The following is a 20000-nucleotide window of genomic DNA, read 5'->3' on the forward strand; positions in this document are numbered from 1 at the left end:
CGTCTATGTTTGGTCTGACCGGACGAGCCAGACGACGACGACGACGACGAACAACAGGGACCGGGACCTAGCGTTGGTCGCCTATCGCGCTCCGTGTTTTGTGTGGACAACGCGGGTAGGATGGAAAGGAGGGAACGCTTGTATCGGCGCCTGACATTAGTGTCACTCGGCGAGTGCGGCGAGGGCGTCCGCTGCTGCCAGCAGGGAGGAATGCGAAGTGTCCAGCGACTGGACGGCATCGCCTCCTGCTGCTGCTGCTGCTGCTGCTGCTGTAGCAGCATAGCTTAGGAGGAGGGGCTTTCGACGCGTGGCACACGTTTCTGGCGGTAAGGCTGCTCGCAGATCAGCCACTCGTTGACGTGTGGTGGCCAGCGCCAACATCGCCACGAGTTATCGGATCGAGTTTGCAGCGGGATTTTCCAGTACGCAAAAAACCCAGGAAAACGATGGCGGCGGCTATATGATGGAAGGAGTGGTGGAAGGAGAGAGAGTCGTCCCTGGTATTGCCATATTTGGAAGGCGCCACCTGGACGGATCTTTCCCCTTTACATCGACAATAATAATGCTGCAGAGTTCCAAAGGGGAGAAACGGTGCAGCGCCCCGCCGGTAATTGGAAGGAATAAACCAAAATTACATTTATCGGACTCCGACCGGCCGAATGCCGAGCGCCTAAATTGAGTCTAATTGAGCTCGACTCGCGTGGTGAAGACGGCGGCGGCACGATGGACGGGAAGGAGACGGCTCCCCGCTCTAGACCGAATTAGAATGCATCGTCAATTGGCTCCAATTTTATCGCGAAAACCCCGGAACCACTCCTTTTTGCTCCTTATGTGGAGAGGGAAGAGAGTCCGTTTGTAGAGGGAAGCAGGGGTATGGGAGAGTACATTAAAACTATGCTCGAAGAAATAAATAGAATTCTCGCAAATAGCAAAAAACAAAAAAAAAACAAAAAAACTAAACCTCGAGAATAATCCCCCCGTCCCGGTTTCGGAGGCGCTATCGGCGGTTTCCAAATTGGCGGAAAACAATTTTCTCAAATTAGGGAAAAGCCATTTTGCTTCCGTTCTCAACCGGACCTCCTTCCCCTTTTTTTGACATACAGGTAAGGGAGTTCGTGTGTGCGTGTGTGTGTTTGCCTTTAACCGCAAAAAGCAAACATAAATCATCCAAACTGCAGTAAATCACGCACATGATGCCCCCACCATTGCCATGCCATGCCATGGTTTGTGGCCAGTATTGGACCGTCGCTTGGTGTAGTGTTGGTTACAAACGGCGCACCGGTTGCATCGCGGAACCGGCACCGTTACAGGGAATATAGGGATAAGAACGTGAGCGTGGGGAGAGAAGTATTTGAAATTTCTTAATAACCCAAGCTTGATGAGTTTTTTTTTGAGGAGGGCGCGCGGTGCTTTCCTTGTTCTCAGTGCACCTCCTTCGGAGTGGAGAACCTCGGGAAGGCCTACAACAGCAGCAGCAGCAGTTGGTGCAGTGGGAAGCGGCAGAACACTTCTCAGTTCTCGGTTCGTGACGTTGCACCATTAGAGGATGTTGGTGTTCGATATTGAGTTCACGCGGAAGTGGGTGTCGGCCGTTGCTAGACCTCGGCGAGCTTAATCTGGAACAGATCGGGACATGTGTTCCTGCCAGTTCCTGCTATTACAAACCAGCGCCCCAGCGTAATTACATCTGATGATGATGGTTAGCAGGATGATGATGATAATGACGATTTTGGGTGATAGGTGCCGGTAAATTGGACAATCATCTGGATGTTGTGTGTGTGTGTGTGTGTACGTGTCCGATGCTAACCAATTGCAGCTCATTCATATCTTTATCGAGGCACAAGAAATGATCGTAGTGTATCCTCTAGTTCTTAAACCGATTAAATTGGATACTTAATATTCGAATGTATTCGCATAACTTAACTTGGAACTTTATTGCACTATTTACACCAATAGTGTGTAACCACTTTAGAAACGTTCTTTTGACATATATACTCAAACTAAACTAGTGCCAAAAATGGGCAGGAACATTTGGAATACTATGAACTACCAGGTGTATGCATATAAAACCGCTCTCCGTGTTCTTATAACTATATCTACGCCAAATACAACTGTAGAACCGTTCTCAATGTTTCTTTTTGTTCGTTCGGCATCTGTTAATCAAAATCGGTGCGCAATAGTTCTAAATTCACACTACAACCAATATTTTCAATGTGTACAAAATGGCAAGTTCCGTCCCTAAAAACTGCAAAATGCGAACACATCGTTCATTTTCTGCTTCCACTTTTCAAAAATAGGCGACAGAATCGCATCAAATGCTTATTGAAGCTTACGGAGAGCATGCCCTTGATGAAACACAGTGCAAAGTGTGGTTTTAAAAATTAAAAATGGCGATTTTGATGTGACAAGCGAGAATCTCGAGAAAACCACAAAAAACGTTAGAACAGAACGAATTGCATGCCGTATTGGGTGAAACGGTTATTAGTGAGCTATACAAGCAGCAACACACTATCGATTTCAGACCATGAAAGCCGCATAAATCGACCGGAATATCGATAATACAGACCGATTTTGCTCGATGAAAATGCTCCGCCACACCGCGGAAGACCGACCAAGAAGACTATACGAGACCTCAATTGCGTTGGGACAGATACTGGCCGAGCAGCGCTTCCATACAAGCTTACAAAAGTTTGAAAAAAAGGACCTGTAATTGGTTCGAAACAAAAGATGAACTTTTTTTGCGAGCCATCTGTAAATTGCCTAAAAGATAAGAAAAATGTATAGCTAACTATTGTCATTTCTTTGAAGAATAAGAGTTTCTCCATTTTCGCAGAATAAACGTTTTTTTGACAAAAAAAAAGGCGGTTCCATATGCATACACCTGGTAAATGGAAAGACTTGCAATTGACGGCCGCGTAATGAAATATGAAATTGTTCTGCAATCCACGTGTAAAAGTATCGTCGATGATGCAAGGTGACTCTCGCACTGATAACCATTTCGGTGCTTGTTGCAGGCGAATCACCACATTTACTGGCGACTGCCCGAGGTGTGCTTCAAAAACCTCTTGCTTTATTCCCTTCTGTTGTGCAATCCTTAACCGCGCATCGCCATCACTAGGAGGAAAGGAGCTTCTCCAGAAACTTCAATTCCGTTGTTCCACTTTCGACATCTTAACACATACGCGCGCACCTGGCCGCGGTGAGGCTGGAACACGTGCAACCCACGGAAAAGGCCACAAACACACACGCGCGCACACACAATCTGCTATTATTTATGATGATCATAATTGAATCGAAATTTATTACGGTACTTCCCACAGAGCCCTTTTTCCGTTCGGTGCTGCTGGTCGCTACCAAAGTAAGTCCCTCTACCCTCTTCCCCGGGCCAAGTCAGCCCTCTGATGTGCACAGGGAATATCCTGCTGCTGGATCGGGGATATTATGGGGCCGCTGCGTGCACGTCAACGACGTTGGCATTTTCAACGCCCCCGAAATCCGGCTTTCCGGCACCCCAGATTTTCCACCAAAAATTCCCAAGAAAAACCACGAAAACAACAACCTTTTACCGGTTGGTGGTTGGGCGTGTTAGGCGTACACCGCGCGACTAGACGCCTCAGTCGATTGATTCCCTCCGGATGTTCTTCACCAGAAGGTGGCGCGCAGTGAAAAGAGAAAATTGGTTGGAAAAAGGAACGAATCCTTCCGCGTGTGTGTGCGGCAGTGTGCAGACCCGGCATGAAATGTGGATTTATGCTCCGTATGTGACCCGGATGGTGGCCCAGTTGAAGATCGTATCAGGCCCAAGGGATTTGACCTGACCGGGTCACCGAAAGTGGTTTCGCAAAATAGGTGTAACGACAATACACACACACACAGCGGCGGGGGGTGCGGCTCTAGAGGTCCTAAAACAGAGGAGAGACCTCAACGGATTTCCTCGGAGCCTTTCGTTCCACGTTTTTCCAGCCTACTAGCCCATCCATCGATCGTTGCTGCCGTCGCTCTGCGCTAAGGATTTCGTTCCAAGACGAAGTCAACTGTTCAGTTCCGTTCCGTTCAGCGTCACTTCCGAGTCCTCCTGGGAATTTCCGGGGTTTCCGATCCGCTTGTTGTGACCTCGAGACAGTTTTCAAGGGACTCTTAATCAAGAGCGAGAGAAAGAAGTTTTACAGAGAATCAATTTCATTTATGCTGTGGTGTGGCCTCCTTCGACCGGCTGCTATGTGTGACGTTCCATTGCGGTGGTTAATGAATTAATAATGATGCTGCGGCCCAAAATGCTCTCATCTCTCTCTCTCGCTCTCTCTCTCTCTCTCTCTCTCTCTCTCTCTCTCTCTCTCTCTCTCTCTCTCTTTCTCTCTCGCGTGTGTTGCCGTGTTGTAAGTTGACATTTGTGCGCCCAAGGGGCCCGGGGTCCAAGTACTCGGGAAATTTCGCCGAGTTCGAATCATTCTAAAGAAGCATCTCGACGACGGAAGTGCTTCCTAGAAGAATCACAAACACACTCTGACAGTTAAGTGCTTCACAAGAACTCGGTTCGCAGTTGACCCCTTGTTCCCCCGGGTTCCCATTGGTTAACATTGTTATGGTGACGTCGGACATCTCCTTTCCGTTTTTCGAAGCAGGATTTCACTTCCATTTGTCAGTCCCATCGATGCCAGTGGGATCACCATTTGCTGGTAAATGCACAGACGGTATTACGAACCGCGCGCATGATCTGCAGCAGCACAATGACAGACGCGTGGTACCCACGTGGTGCAACGGCTCATAACCATCACTCGCGGGGTCGGTCTCTGCTAGCATGTGCATGTGATGCCGTCGCCCGTCGACAGTGTTATCCTGCCCTCCTGCACCACCACTCCGGAGTTGTCAACGAAAGCAAACATCCGCCGGCGGTGCGCAGCAGCAGTGACAAGGCGAACGATGCGCGATGACAAACCTACGGCTGGTGTGCATGGGTCCCTCGGAACACTGTCCCGCCGGTTGGCTACTGTTTATTAGTTTATTTAAATTTCACGCCATTTTGCAGTGTGGGCGCGCGCACGGCGGCGAATGGTGCGGATCATCGTCGACAGCGGACAGCGCCACAACAACACACTACATTGTTGCGGCTAACGATGTCGACAAAATCCATGTGTTTATGGGGTTTATGGCATTACAAACAGACACCACACACAGACACAGACACACACGGGGGGCCATATTATAGTGATGCACACCATCCTCTCTTCACCTTCACCGCTACGCGGAGGATATGACACATTCGTGGATCCGAAGTTGTTGACGTGAATGGATCTGGCCAGAGGGCATTATATGGGAATGATCATCATCATGATAACCAGCTGGCAGGCTGGTGGTGGTTGTGGATCGTCTCGGCTCCGTTATCACAGGATAATCCTGTCGCTGGATTTGTTTTGTCACGGAACACACACACACACACACACACGCTCACGGACTGGAGGGGCATTAACATCGACGACGTGTCTTCTTGTCTTCTCGCCTCGGGAGTCTCGTGACTTCCGGAGGATATTGTCACGTCCTCCGTGAGCTCTGCCAGAAGCCAGAAGGAAATGAGTTGCCATCAATCTTTGTCCCTCCTTCTGCCCCTAGCCCCCGGAAAAGCAACAAGTCCTTTATGCTCTTTGTCTCCTTCGCTGTCATCATCGTGATGCTGATGGTGGTGTTTGTGGACCGCAACTCGTATTGAGTCGTTGATTATTGAGTGTCGTGGCTCTTGTTAAGGAGGGGGGAGATCAGTGCCCGGTTCTGCCTGTTGCCCAAATGATCCAACGGATCAGTGCCTGGGCACGCGCTGCCTTCGCCGCCGCACCCCGCAAGAGATGAGAGAATGAGAACTCGGAAAAATCAAACTCAATTAAGGCGCTTACTTAAGGCGAAAATCCGCCGCCGTTTGCGCGATGCACGGGGGGAATCGGTTCGTCTAATTGGCCCTTCTCTCGCTCTCTCTCGGTATCTCTCTGTGGGCTGTTGTATGATTTGTCCATTAAGGAGTGCGCTTACTTGAAACGATATTCAATATCAAATAGGAAAGGGGAAAAGATATTGCCCTAAAGATATTGCGGGGTTCTCTGTGATATACTGTGATCACTTACGGAACGACTGGATTCCCTCCACGAGATCATCGCATCAATTAACGGCCCCCCGGGCCGGCGAAGGGCCCTTCGCTATAGATCACTCCCCCCCTCGATCGTGGAGGATAACAAGCTGTTGAAAATCATGAAGAAGCGCCTCTCGGTGATGGTGGTGATGGTGGTGTCCGCCGTCAACTGCTGAGGCGCATCGCATGGAACCAATCGAACTATGACCACTTCCGCCGGGCACACCTCCGCCACAGGGAACCGCCATTAGACCTTAGCGGAAGGAAAGGTAGAAGGGGTGTTGAGCCGGACCCGGAGCCTAGTTCGTCTCGCGTCCACACTCGCGCACGGCCACGTGGAACTAATTAGTCGCTAATTGAATTGAATTAAGCGTGCAATTGCGTTACGCCAAGGGCGACCGCCACCGGGGAAGGGGCTGCGCGGTGGATGGATGGATCCTTCTGCGTCTTTTCTGGCTTACTTGCGTTTTACGCCCTTTTTCTCCTCTACTCTTTGGTTGTATGCTGTTGTGCGCGCACACACACACACAGCATGCAATTCGCTGTCATCTCCAATTATCGATTAATTGGACCGAAAACCGAATTAAACAGCCAGCCAGCCAGTGAGCCCTTTTACACTCGTGCACGTCTTCTGTTTACACTCCGCATGATGGTTAGCTGCGGGATCGCCTCTGATCGCCGTTTACAATCCGCGTGCCCCACAATCTGTAAGCGCTGCAGGCAGGCAAGCAGGCGCGCAGACAGACAGACAGAAAAGCAGAGGAAAGCAGCGTCTTCGGGCGTCCGGCGTTCGGCGCTCGTGTGGAGAGTAAATTGTTGTTTTTCCACATTAATTAGGCGTGGCGCGTGCATCGCAACTCAGTCAGAAAGCATTAAAAGTACATTCGCTTGACTGCTGCGCGAGACTCGGCAATGGTGGCGATTCCACCCCAGACCAGAGAAGAGAAGAGAGGGGTGCGGAAGTTGCGCATAATTATGCCTGAAAAAAGGGGGGAAGACCACAACCGCCTCACCGCCGCGACCCGACGCATGACAGTGTGACACTCTAGGACAGTGAGCATCATCGTCATCGTCGCCGGCGTCGGAGTCGTTTGAATGGCGTGAAAATGGTTGTTAAAACATTGACGGCAACAACAACAGACACACGAACAGAGGGTGAAGATCCGATCCGAGGACCGCTTGTACCAGGTGTGCTAATGGGCCTGCGGATTATGAGTGTTTGTTATTGAAAGAGCCCCCCCGGGAGCTTGGAGTGTATATGTGGTGTGTGTGCGAAGAAGGCACATTATGTTGACAGCTCGCCGCAGTTCCTCTTCGTAAGCACTCGAGTGCTCGGTTGGAGTTTTCCACGCGACTCGAGGCGTCGTGTCAGGTGAAGTTTGTCGCAGCGCCTGGCGACTGCGGGCCCCGGGTTCAGCGATGCAGCTGGAACTTGTTGTGACAGTTGTGTGACGCAGGCACAGCCCCGGGGAAGGATTGCGCTAACGGTGTCAAGTCAAGCCCTGCCCGCCTCTCACTCCAAGCGCACTCCTAGAAGAGGTTTGGACCTTCCTTTGAAGCATACCAACGCCGGCGACAAATCGCGAATCCAATTTATGTGCGATTTTCACCTCCATTTCAAAAGCATTTACTGAAGTAAAAATTAAAAAAAAAAACTAGCGTTCGGTGTGGCAACAGCACTCTGTCCCCTCCCCCTAGGAATGTCCTCTTAGCCAAATTAAAAAGCCGTAAATCGGACAAATTTCGGATAATGTTTGGCGCCCTATCCCCCCCGGTGGGGTTGGTTCTGCTTGCTTGGCTTGTTTGTTGTAACATGGCGAGAAAAACAATCGGTAACCCTTGTACGAGGTGTAGGGGCCATTAAGTAATTAATTTAACATTTCGCACCTCGGCCTCGGTCAGAGACCGAGAGAGAGAGTGTGTGTGTGTGAGTGTGTCAGGTCGCACCTTTTTGGTCAACAACAAACAAAAAAATGGCAAACCAAAATCCAATCCACAGGATGCGCTTTTGGCCCCAGTCCACACTCTGACGTGCGCTCAACGAACTGTACTGCTAAATGAAATTGACCAACCTGGAGGACACTTGCCGAAGTGAAATTACGAGAAAAAAACGTTCCGTTTTTTTTGCGCCCTCGTTCCCTCTGTCGTCCTCCTCAGTGGCGACTTGGTGTGTTTCCAGTTTCAGCAATTTCAGTAAATGAAAAAACCATTTAGTTGTTGGCTTAATGAACATCCTAGCGCGGTGTATCTGGTTATGGTGTGCCGGAGGAAGGATAGTTTGCAGGACTAGTACGCAGGAGATCTGTGTCCCTCAACTAATAATTTATAGTGCCGCCTGAATGGGATCGGGATGAAGTTTTGTAACTTTTGGGACCCCCAGCCCTTTTGTGTGTCCGCCAATTGTCATCAGCTTTCCAGATTATTCAATTCTCATCCGGTATATCCTTTCTCTCTCTCTCTTCTCTTTTTTACAGAACACGTTTGGGATGTGTACGTGCAGCGGAAGGGTTTGGGCGATAGCTACGGCATCCTTGGCAACTATCGGCTCTGCATCACCGACAAGATCCTATCGCTGGTCCGCATTGGACCGGCCATGACGGCCACTGGCGACCAGCGCGTCGAGGTGGTCGAATTTTCGCTGGCATCGATACGACGGTAAGTTGGAACCTCGACAGGATTGGAATGGATTGAGTTTTTACCAGTTTTTTTCTCTTCTTCTCTCGTTCGTTCTATTTCCCCACCCCGACAGGAGCGGCGCTTCTCAGCGCTACTTTTACCTCGAGGTTGGCCGCAGCTCCAAGACCGGCGCTGGTGAGATATGGATGGAGGTGCAGGATTCCATCATCGCGCAAAACATGCACACCACCATCATGAAGTGAGTAGAGAGTGGGAGTGGTGGGCGTGGGCGAAACCCATAAGATAAGAACCACCGTGGCGCCAGCTGTTGCCAACCTAATCCAGTGTGACCTTTGGAAATCGCTAAAGTTCAATCTCGAGGCCTGGAGATCGAAGATCTAACGCAGGCATCGAAGCAAGCGGTCCATTATCGCTTTTGACGCGTGCCGTTTTGACGTAAGCAGCGTAGGGAAATTATCGTGACAAAGAAACCCAGCTCTGGCAACCGGGCATATTCCGGTTCAAAGTCAGACGGACGGAAATCAGATAAATTAGATTTCTTGTGTCGAGCCACCAAGAGAGAGATACGTCCGGGGTGATGATTGGTATCATTTGACTAGTAACAGCTTCCGTCTGGAGTCTGGATCGAAAAGTTGAAATGGTTCTGGAGTCTGGATCGAAAAGTCCAAATCCTGTGGATTGGATTTGGTTGCGGTTTGTGCGCGTGATTAACGAAAGATTAACCGTTTCAGAGTTACTCCGAATGTTGAGCAGGATGAGGAGGTTCCAACAAAATCGGTGAAATAAGTTTGCTTGGAAAAGCCAGAAAAGAATGCCATGACGGTATCGTAGGCCTTGGACGAGCACGAAAGTGAAGGATAGATGGAAGACCTACCGGATAGAAGACGGATGAATCGGACTACCGGCGACCTGTTGCGTGAACGTTATCTCGTCCCAGGTTAGATGAAGCGCAACATGGCATGGAAGCCGCCGTTCAGCAGGATTCAAACCGTTCGAAAGCAAAAAAAGGATTGTTTGCTTTTTGTTGTCTTTTTGTCGTTCCTTGGACACGCCATGAGCCATATTTTATAGGATGTGTATATATGTGTGCGCCTGAAAAGTATGACGCACCATGTTTTTGAGGATGACAGCAACTAGCCTTCTACGGTGCCAACACTATTGGAGACCATCAGCGCAGCACAGCGTAGAGCGTGAAAAAAGGGGTTTTCCTTTTGATGCTACGCTTTTGAGGAAAATCAAAACCTCAACCAATCAGTCATCAATGAAGCGCGTAATGAAGTATTTCAGCCCCTGTTACACTGACTTGCTGCGAACAGAGTGCGTAGGAGAAGATAGGTCTGATCTGTTTATCAGAAGCTTGTCGAACGTCCCAGAGGCGATTCAGTTTCTTACAGCGTCTAATGGTTGCTCTTGGCGACGCTACCGCTAACCAACGTCAAACCCGTTTAGTTCGAAATCGACCCCCGAAGCCGGAAATCTGCTGACCTCTCATTTGATTTTGTCCGCTCTTCTCATCCCTCCCGCCAAACACGCGCGTAGGTCGGCGAAAAACAAGGACGATAACAACCTCGGTCCCATGATCCGCACCCGGTCATCGTCGGCGAATGCCGCCTCGAAACCGTCGATGCTGCTGCGTCGCCCGACTCATTCCGGCCAGAAGCCGATCAACTGTTCACCGTCGAGCGGTAAGTGGTGGCGCACCGGGTCTCTTAGCCCGGATTTTCCTTTAGCCCATTTCCTGTTTTTCTTTTTGTTGTATTTTTCGCATTTATGTTTTGTGTTTGGTGCGCACCTTTGCTCGCAGATGTGGGAGGAGGAGCAGGGCAGCATTCGCCCCGTGGTTGGGCGCTCTTTTTGTTTTCCCTCCTCTCCAGTTCCCTTCAACGGATTGTTACTCTTCCTTTTTCCACTTTCTCTTCTCCCCAACCCCCACCTGCAACAACCGTTTTTCACTTTATCGTTCCCACTAGTGGTTTATTTTTTGTTTACCTACGTTGTGCACTGCAGCGTCGCTGTCCTGTTACTATCCGGAATGAGTTTATCTATCTGGAATGGTTTTACCTTAGAATTATCGTGTTTGAAGCATTTCCATGATTGTAATGTTTTGCGTTTGTTCCTTTGTGCGTAGCGAGTTTCTATTTTTTCCAGTTTCTTCTTAGATGATTGACTATCTTTTTTGACAATTGCATTGCTATTAAGAATTAACTTTTTGTTCAACAATTTTACTGTTTACTTTTTTCTCGCTACGATATGCAGTGCCGGTTGATGTATTATTTTCCATATTCGTTCCTGTTACGTGGTTTCCATCTTTTGGAATCACGTAAATGTCGAAAAGTGACTTTCAATAAGTGAACTTTGCAATCTTGATTTTCCTCTGGCTCATACCAACGAAATCTGTTCCACGTCTTTACCACCCCCACCAATCCTGGTTTTCCGTTTGGTTCTTTTCCACCCTCCTCCAAGCTATCACCACCCCTCTTGCTAGCTACCTACCTAGCACCCTAGCTGCCGCGCGCGCACCATTACGAAAGATTTTCCAATTGCGTTTTCCAGCCACACCATACCAGCTGCCAACACTACTTTGGCTAATTAGACAGTATCCACTGGTAGTTGTTTTTAACTCGGTTTTCTAGAGAACGTACACACTTACGTACATTTATACACTTCTCACTCACCTCACTCACGTAGAAGGTAGAAAGTTTGCGTTTTTCCCGTATTGTTTTTTTGTTATCTTCTTAGCCATGTTTCTTCCACTAGTTTCTGCCACGTTTGCTCGACCGTTCCTTGCTCCACGGGAATGGGACAACCATTGTTGTGTTGTTGCGTTGTTCCTTTTTGGCGAATTTCCGTAGAATATGTAGAATTACCTCTGACTCGATTTGTGTGAGTGTGTGAGAGTTTTTAGTGGTGTTTTCTAATCATAATTCATCCCTTACCCGGTTGGAGTTGTCTCTGTTTCGTGCGGTCAGTAGCCGATTTTGTTTCTATTTTTTTTTTGTGAGCTAACCACTTTAGTGTTAAGCTAGTGAGTTTGTCACTCTGTTTCTTGCCCTTTTACTATGTACATGTTCCGGTTTTTGTTTTTTGTTTGTTTTCTTCCTTTCTTTAACTCGTTAAACTCTAGTGGCCGCCGGCCAGTCAGCGTGTGTCTTTGTGTACATTGTAGCGTAGTAGTGATCTTTCGCTCGTTCTATTTATCAGAAGAATGTATACTAATCTCGACAGTGTTTGCTCTCGTTCCTTCGCGCTGCTGTGAAGAAGATACACCGATCAGTCAATCCGAGTTTTGAAGGGTTGAAGCTTACCTGAGAATTCGTTCAGTCAAAGCAAAGGATTATTGGATTGATATACCATTCCTCTCTTGCAAATGAATGAGCTAGTTTCGATGGGACATGGTCCACAAGTGGACAGAAAGTCGATACGAATGGTCTTCCGGTCGCGGTTTCCAGTCCACTCTGCTCAAAATCTGCCGCCCTTCGTCATACCATTATCATCTTGTGTCGTCTATTATGATTTTCATCCTGTGGATATCAGTATCTTTACACCTCCTTCTATTTTTTTCTATTCTTCTTTTCTTATTCTTATCCGTCTCACTGTCCCTTTTCGCATCACCCATACACCCCCTCCGTGCTCCACCTTTATCGCTCCCCCCTCCACCGTTGGGCTGTCGTGTGTTCCCTACTATAAACCAAAATCCGTTCATTTTGTTGCATCTTCCAGAGGATCAAAGCAAACTCCGTGCCCAAAGCACGGATGCACAGAATTCGGAATCCTCGTCGTCGGCCGCCAGCATCACCACGGTCGTGCTGGCCGGATCGCCGTCGGGCTCAACCTCTAGAGCAACCGCACCCAATCCCAATCTGGATCCCAATTCGGAAAAACCGCTCGATGGCACTGCCGCTCTCACCTGCAATTCTACCTATACTTCAACTTGTATCACTACTTCTATTACTACTACTATTACCACCACTACTACTACTACTACTACTACTACTACTACTGCTGCTACTACCATCTCCGCTGCTACTCTTACTGCCGCTAGCACTAGCGTGCACACTAGTTCCGTTACTCCGGCGGTCAGTCCCATCACGATCGTTCCTTTGAGTGGTCCGTTGAGCGCTGTTGCTGCTTCCGCTAACCCCTCCACGTCCACGTCACCGTTCCAAGCGTCCAGTTACGCTTCTCCTACCGGTGCTGCCGGCACTCGCCATTCCACTGCCATCCACAGCAGCAGCTCCTCGCTCGCTAGCATCGGTTCCTGCTCTCCAACCGATGGCTACATCCCATTGATTCCTTCCGCGAGCATCGGTACGACGGGGGCTGGTGGTGGTACCGTGTCCGGTCGTGGCGTTTCCGGTTCACCTCGGCTCGGTGTAACCGCTCACTCACCCGGACCATCGGTCGCTGGCGGTGGCTATCGTCGTCCTTCATTCGCGAAGCAGCAACAGCAGCCACAACGTCACTATCAACCACCTTCAGGAGTTGCTTCCTTGCCTCCTTCTTCCTCTGCCCATCATCAGCATCATCCTTCCTCAACTACAAACCATCACCACCAGCATCTTCACCACCATCACCACCATCACCATCCACCGGTAGCTATAGGCTCGCAGGCGGCGGCGACATCTACTGCTACTGCAGTAACGTTACTACCGGCGGCATCGACAGCAACGCACTTGGTGACTGGTGGTGGTACCGGCATAGTACAGCATACGCCTACCGCGTCGATCGGTAGCAACTGCAACAACAGTAGCAGCACGTCTAGTAGCAGCTGCAGTAGCACCATCGCAGTTACCACTGAGCTATCGTCGTCATCGTCGTCATCGTCGTCATCGTCGTCGTCGTCGTCGTCGTCCTCCTCTTCCACCACCACTACCACCACGGCTCCTGACCATGGTACGGCCCACAGAGAAAGTGTTTTTCCTTTTACGCTTACCCTCCATCGTCCATTCCTCCCATCGACTCCGTTTGTATTACTACTACCACTCTTGCTCTTGTACCTAGCCACATTGTGTCATCTCGAGCAGATCCCATCGACCCAACCTCTCTCCCCTTCGCTGCGGTGTTGTTATTCTTCTTAACCTTTATGTCATTTTCAGTTTCACTTTTCTAATTTTATACCTCGCTTTCTTTCGCCTCTGGTCCTTTTCGCGCCTAACTAACCTGTCTGTCTGTGTGCGCTGGTGCACCGCGATAATCTTTGCCGCGTTGTCCTTGCAACGTGCTTACTTCGTGGTGTGGCCAATCTCCCTCCTCTCTCGCTCGCTCGCTCCTTTCTCACTGTTCATGTGTGTTTGTGTGTGTGTGTGTGCGCGTGTATTGCGATCCGTTGAGACCGAGGGCTGCTTTTCCTCCATTTTTCCCAAATTTCTACTAACCAGCTCATCCCAGGACTCGGTGTGCTTTGATTATTGCTGCTTACTTTTCCCTACAAACAACTCAATACGCTTTCCAGCGCCGGGATGTCATCCCGGGTTCAAATTCCAAATTTTGCGTCCCATTTTCCCTTTTTTGTGGCCTGTCTTTCGTGGTTTGGGTTTTTATTTTGACGAAATTTCCAAATTTTCTTCCACTCCTAATTACGACTACCGTTCTCTATCGCTGTTCCACCGTTGCCTCAGCCTCAGTTTTACCGAGTTTTCATTAAAACCGATTCACTTTCCCGTTTTGCGTTGAGCGTTCTCATTTACGGTTCTCTCTCATGCTCTCCTCATTTCGGTAATATATCATCTCGTATCGCTCTACCATTCTCGGTGCAACCCGGTGTATCGCAATGAACGCTTGCTTCCTCTGGTCATTTGTTTCTTTTTCCTTTTTTGTATCTTTCATTTTTATTTGGCGCATCTGGCAACCCACTCTCCAGCATCATCTGTTCGGTCCATCCGCGTGAGCATCCTTGGGTGGGTTCGTTGACGATGGAGTGCGGGTTTTTTTTTTGTTGTTGGATTCCTCGAAATGTTGGCTGGCCACGAACTCTAGAGAGGTCCTGCTATTGCTGCGCCTCTCTGCGGCTACTCTGCCCCGGAAAATTGTTTCGAAATACGGGGAGGTGGGGAATACACAAGGGCACTCGCGCGCACTCTAGGCCCTGGACCGCCGCCAGCAACTAGCGCCCGGCCGAGCACTTGCCCGGTACTTGTCTCACTTCTCGGGATTCGGGCAATGAAAATTCTGAAGCATTTTGCTCATTTCGAGCGCCCCAAATGGTGGAGGACTTTCCTTTGGAGCAGATTGGTTGGGTATCCTGGGGCCGTGCCGCCTGGCACGTCGCTGCCACGGTCACGCTGTACGTAGAAGGACTCCTTTTCGAATCCTATTCAAACTTATTTTCATACCCCCCCGTACCCATTGCTGCAAATTTTGCTGGCCTAGCTGGTGTGTGTGTGTGTGTCCTCGATGCGGCTGTTCATTATCCAGCGCCATATTTATCGCGGCGTTGTTGTGCGCCACCGCCCAGGACAGGTTGACAACACCCGGGCAACCAGCGCTTGTCGGTTGTCTAAAGCTTGAAGCTTCTAATACGGAAACGGAATATACATTAGTCATAGCGAAGCGTGACTAATTGACAAAATGGTGTGGCCGCACATACGTGTGCGGAGTGTGGCGGATTCGGTGGTGGGGTCGTCACCGTTTCCGATTTCCGAATTCAATTTTTCAATTTGTTTCTAGCTTTTTAATTGCTCCGCTATCTGCTGCGCCAGAGGCCAGACACAGTGTGTAGGTCTCGCATGAGGAGCATACTACTACTTCAGCGGCAGCAGCAGCAGCACCACCACCTGTACCTCTGCTCCCGTGTCGGCCAAATCCATAAATCGCTTGTTAACTCACCCAACCCCTTCGTCGCCACCATATGAACAGCATGAATTATTGATGAGAAAGTAGCCGACAGCGGGGCGGCTGGCGCTCTAGTGTAGGGCCTTTCGCTCCCTCCATCATTTTTTTTTGTTTCTGTACCGCGTCGCTCTACACTATTAATTGTCTGTAGCGCGTGTACGTTGGTTTTTTACTTCCTTTTTTTTTTTTTTTTTTGCTGACCACAGGCAATCGGGTGTTTTTGTTTTCTTGTCTTGTTCTGTTGGTTTTTTTTTGTTGTTGCTTCTCTATATCTCTTCGATTCCATAGCTCGATGCGCGCTTGTAAGCCTAAACGCTCAGCACCACCGATACCGATCTGAAACAACGAAATAGTTTATGTAAAGAGGGTCTACGCGATGATACGATCGTTTCGGCGATCCGTTGTTGCGCCACGGTCACCGTCCTTTACACCCCGATTGTTTTTCTGAGGGAAGGAGGGAGGTCCTCGCCTCGCGCCTCGTGGCGTCTGCTAGCGAGTAAAGTTGTAAACAACTTCCGACCCCACACGCGCGTACGCACCGGCAACGTCTCCAGCGAGATAACGCTAATAAAGACAGAACCGAAAAAGCGGCCCGAGGGGCGAGGCCGAGTCTGCTGTTTGCATAATTATCCATCGGAGCATAACGTCCGGAGTGTGCGTAGTACACCGTCGGAACATTAATCCAACCGATAATTGGTGCGCGCGGAGGAGATAGTGAAGATCGAGACCTGTCAGGGAGCGGCCAGCCAACAGTCGACAATGATCATCAATAATTACCCCACGGGTCACGGGGTTCGTCGTTTCGATGTTTGCTCCGATGTGGTCCGATTTCTCGTTCCGTCCTCTAACGACCAGCAGCTCCTTCACCTTGGTTGATCTGTCCGCTTCGTCCGCACACACACACACACACACACACACACACACACTTCGCTGAACGCTTCTTCAACCTCGGCTGCTGCATGATCGCGGATGCATGATATTTGTTTTGGCTTTTCATCGTTGGTTCCGTGTTCTGTGCGTGTTCCAGTGTGTGTTCATGCTAGTTTGCTGTTTCTTCCCTGATGCCTGCATGACCGATCGCACGATCGCTGTTTCTATAGTGATGTTCGCATTAGCATGCCATATCCCTATACCATTTGATAGCACATTATGATTGCAATTGCACCGTTACTCCATCATCTAATCATAATCCTAGCCGTTAAGATCTGAGTATCATCGAATTGCGCTCACAACGACGTTGCTTTTAACTAATAATCAGCCGTTCTAATGTATCGGCATCGCAATGTTCCAAAAGGATCCACCGTATACAAGCAAAGTGTGATCCTAGATGTAACATAAGAGAACTACACCGAACCGGAAAGGTCAGTCGCGCGTTAAACGTCGCGAAGAGAGATAGATAATACAAACATCTCGTCACAGCGGTGGAAGATTTCTCACACACACACGTTGCCGTGTCCGAATTTCAGTGCCAATGATGGCAAAAAATCGGCTGAAAATTTTCAAAATCATTTTCGGACCATAACTATCACAACCCATCCCATCGCAAATTCGTTATTATCGTTCAAATTCAAAATGTTTTTTCTGTTCGTATCTGAATCTTATTTCAAAACTCTTTATCCAAAATCCGGCTTTTAGATATATATTCTAGTTGTTCGTTTTGATTCGCCTACCAAAGCGCTGCTTTTATCCTCCTCAAAATTTTGTATCTAAATTTGTATCTAAATTGGAACTGACCACACTACCACCACGACCACCACCACCACAAAACACGATTCCAAACAAACAAGAATCCCGTTTTGTGTTGTATTTTCAGTTTCCCTTTGCCGTCCATTTTCCCTGTTTTCGGTTTTTCCCGTTTTGGCTTTCAGTTTTCTGTTCCCAATTGGCAAACCAAAACAACTTTAGGCAAACTTAACCGAGGACGGTGACCGTTTTTGGTGAGGAATGGTCTACTATCAATGTGTTTGTATTCTCTCTCTTCTCTTCTCTTCCAAACAAAAACTGCATTGCATTGCCCTGCGTGTGTGCTCGGAATGACGACGTCTTCTCGGCTCGACGTCACTTCGACCTCGTTCCGCACATCCGCATACCTACTCTATCCTCGTTTTTTTCCCTTAACACCCCGCACCCTCCTTGCACCACAGTGACGTCGGGTAGTGGCGCTAATTCTTCGTCCTCGAGCACCGCGCTCCCGATCGGAACGACTGGGACTGCTGGGGGGAGTACTAGTGGCGGGATAATGTTCCCGCCACCACCGTCACCCTCGGCCTCGATGAGCAAGTTTCACCATTACGCCAGCACGCGGCACGGTGGCAGCTCATCTTCGTCGTCGATGATGATGCTTATGGTGGCCAGCGGTGGCAATGGTGGCGCCAGTAGCAGTAGCAACTCCACCTTCAGCCATCTGCTCGCCAGCATTGCAAATACGCTCGTTGGGGGTGTCGGTGGCGTTGCTGGGGGTGGCAGTGAGTCTAATGGTGTTAGTGGTGGTGGTGGTGGTGGTGGGGGTGGAGCTAGTGCCAACTCGAACACCAGCTCGATCTCCTCGTCTAGCGGATCGTTCTGCTCGTCGACGATCAGTATACAGACGGCGGTGCCACCATCACCGCCCCCGTTGCCCCCACCACCAGCACCACTCACCTTTCCCATGGGGCCACCGCCACCGCCACCTCCGCTGCCAGCAGCCACGCGACATTCCCGTAACCATAGCTGCCATTCGTTCAGCAATATGTTGCTGGTGTCCACTGCTGGTGGCAGCACCGGTCCCGCTGCTGGTCACCATCATCATCATCATCACACGCTACGACGTTTGCGCACCTCACTGCGACGCCATTCCGTCTCAGGTATAGCTCTCTCTATCTCTCTGTCACTCTCTCTCTCTCTCTCCCTGCTACTATTTGTTGTAGCCGTTGGTCGTTTGCAGAATCCAAACCGTTTTCTCGCCCCCTAAAATTCATTCATCTCCTAATGCGTGGATCATCTTATTTTGTTTGTTGCTTCATTGCTTTCGGTTGTGTTACGGGAATATAAGGTGCTTGATCTGGAGTAGCCACTCAGGCGCGCATACGTCTTCACAGAGAAGTTGTTGAGTCGATAAAGTACAAGTCCTTGCTCCATTAAAGTCAAGAAACAGAACTTTAGATTGCTTGTTGCGGTTAACGAAATGTGAATAAGAATCATCTAAATATTAGATTAACTAGAGCGCTCGTATCTTACCTGTATCTTGTTATCCCGCCCGGGGGGGGAATGGTGTACCTCCGAAAAGATGAATCTTTAAACACGTAATTCATTAACAACAAAAAAAGGCTCCCTCCACCACGGGTAATGATGGGCCCGTTAATTGGAACGCAACTTACGACCGTACTAAAGTGATAATTCCGAATGGAAGCCTGCAAAAAAGCCAACGTTATGTCTCAATTATCGGCCAGTTAAACATTTAAACTGGGCGCGCGCACTCTTTATCTTTCAATTATTCGTCCGCGCACTTTTCGCGTAATTTTATCTCACGTACTCTCCTCTCCTCTTCACGCCTCCAATAAGGGGTAGTGTTCCGTGGCGCGTTCCCATTCAAATGTGCGTGCCATGGTCCAGTGAATCCTCCCCGGAGTAAGTACAGAACCATTGCGAAACCACCTTCGTCTTCGGGTAGCCTTCCCCGGCCTTCTTCTGTCTATATGCGATAGGAGGCAAAACATGGTTCAGTAGATTTCCGAGGTGCTGCTGTGCAGAAAAAGATTTATTACACTCGCACCCGCACTAGCAGGAGCAGCAGATGAACAGACGCGGTCAGCGAAGAAGTTGAGTGCAATTCGGGGCTGTGTTTCGTTGTTTTTGTTTTTTTTTTTAACATCCGTGTCCATGCACTGTTTCCGTTTGGCGCTCTCAAAATAGGTACCGAATCCCAAGCAGCATGGCCTGGGCTGGCCCGGCCGGGCCGGCTGCTAAAAATCGCGAACCCATTACGATGCGCGCGCCCCCCCTCGTTCGTATAATGAGGTACATTTCGTGCGATCATTCCCGCCAAATGCGAATTCATTTATACGCTTCTCGCGCCATAAATGTTCATTCCAGCATAAGTGTTATTGCAGCGTCTTAGCAATGCACAACCGGAAGAATATAATTTTGCAATATACGAGCTGCATGCATAAATATATGTTTCGCCTGAACGGCGTTTGTCGTGTTACCGCCGTTTCCTTTCTCGATTAAGCAACTCTCGGTGTGCTTCTCACACAAAAAAGATATGGATAAACATCTGGCTCGCCAGGCGATCTTCCACCAGAAAGGAGGGAACGTTGGAGGTTTCACCTTTCAGCTTGCAAGCTTGGTGGTGGAGCGTAAATTCAAATAGGTGAAACTATCGGAAAGAATATCCCCATAGCGTATGGTTCAAAGTTAGTCCAACTCCATCAATCTCTGT

General features: G+C 49.2%; 1 protein-coding gene across 9 annotated transcripts in view; it reads left to right on the forward strand.

Moving 5' to 3' along the window:
- LOC125950398 (mucin-19-like) overlaps window positions 1–20000 on the forward strand; it is a 180861-nt gene that overhangs the window by 145762 nt on the left and 15099 nt on the right. For 8 of the 9 annotated variants that reach the window (XM_049678348.1, XM_049678354.1, XM_049678356.1 and 5 more), the window contains 4 exons: window positions 8590–8770; window positions 8865–8990; window positions 10292–10437; window positions 12473–13645. In XM_049678348.1, the coding sequence (XP_049534305.1) occupies window positions 8590–8770; window positions 8865–8990; window positions 10292–10437; window positions 12473–13645 (1626 nt within the window). The remainder of the gene's footprint in view (window positions 1–8589; window positions 8771–8864; window positions 8991–10291; window positions 10438–12472; window positions 13646–20000) is intronic. The other variant, XM_049678355.1, reaches the window with a different exon arrangement.

This window comes from Anopheles darlingi, chromosome 2, assembly GCF_943734745.1.
Source record: "Anopheles darlingi chromosome 2, idAnoDarlMG_H_01, whole genome shotgun sequence".
NCBI lineage: Eukaryota > Metazoa > Arthropoda > Insecta > Diptera > Culicidae > Anopheles > Anopheles darlingi.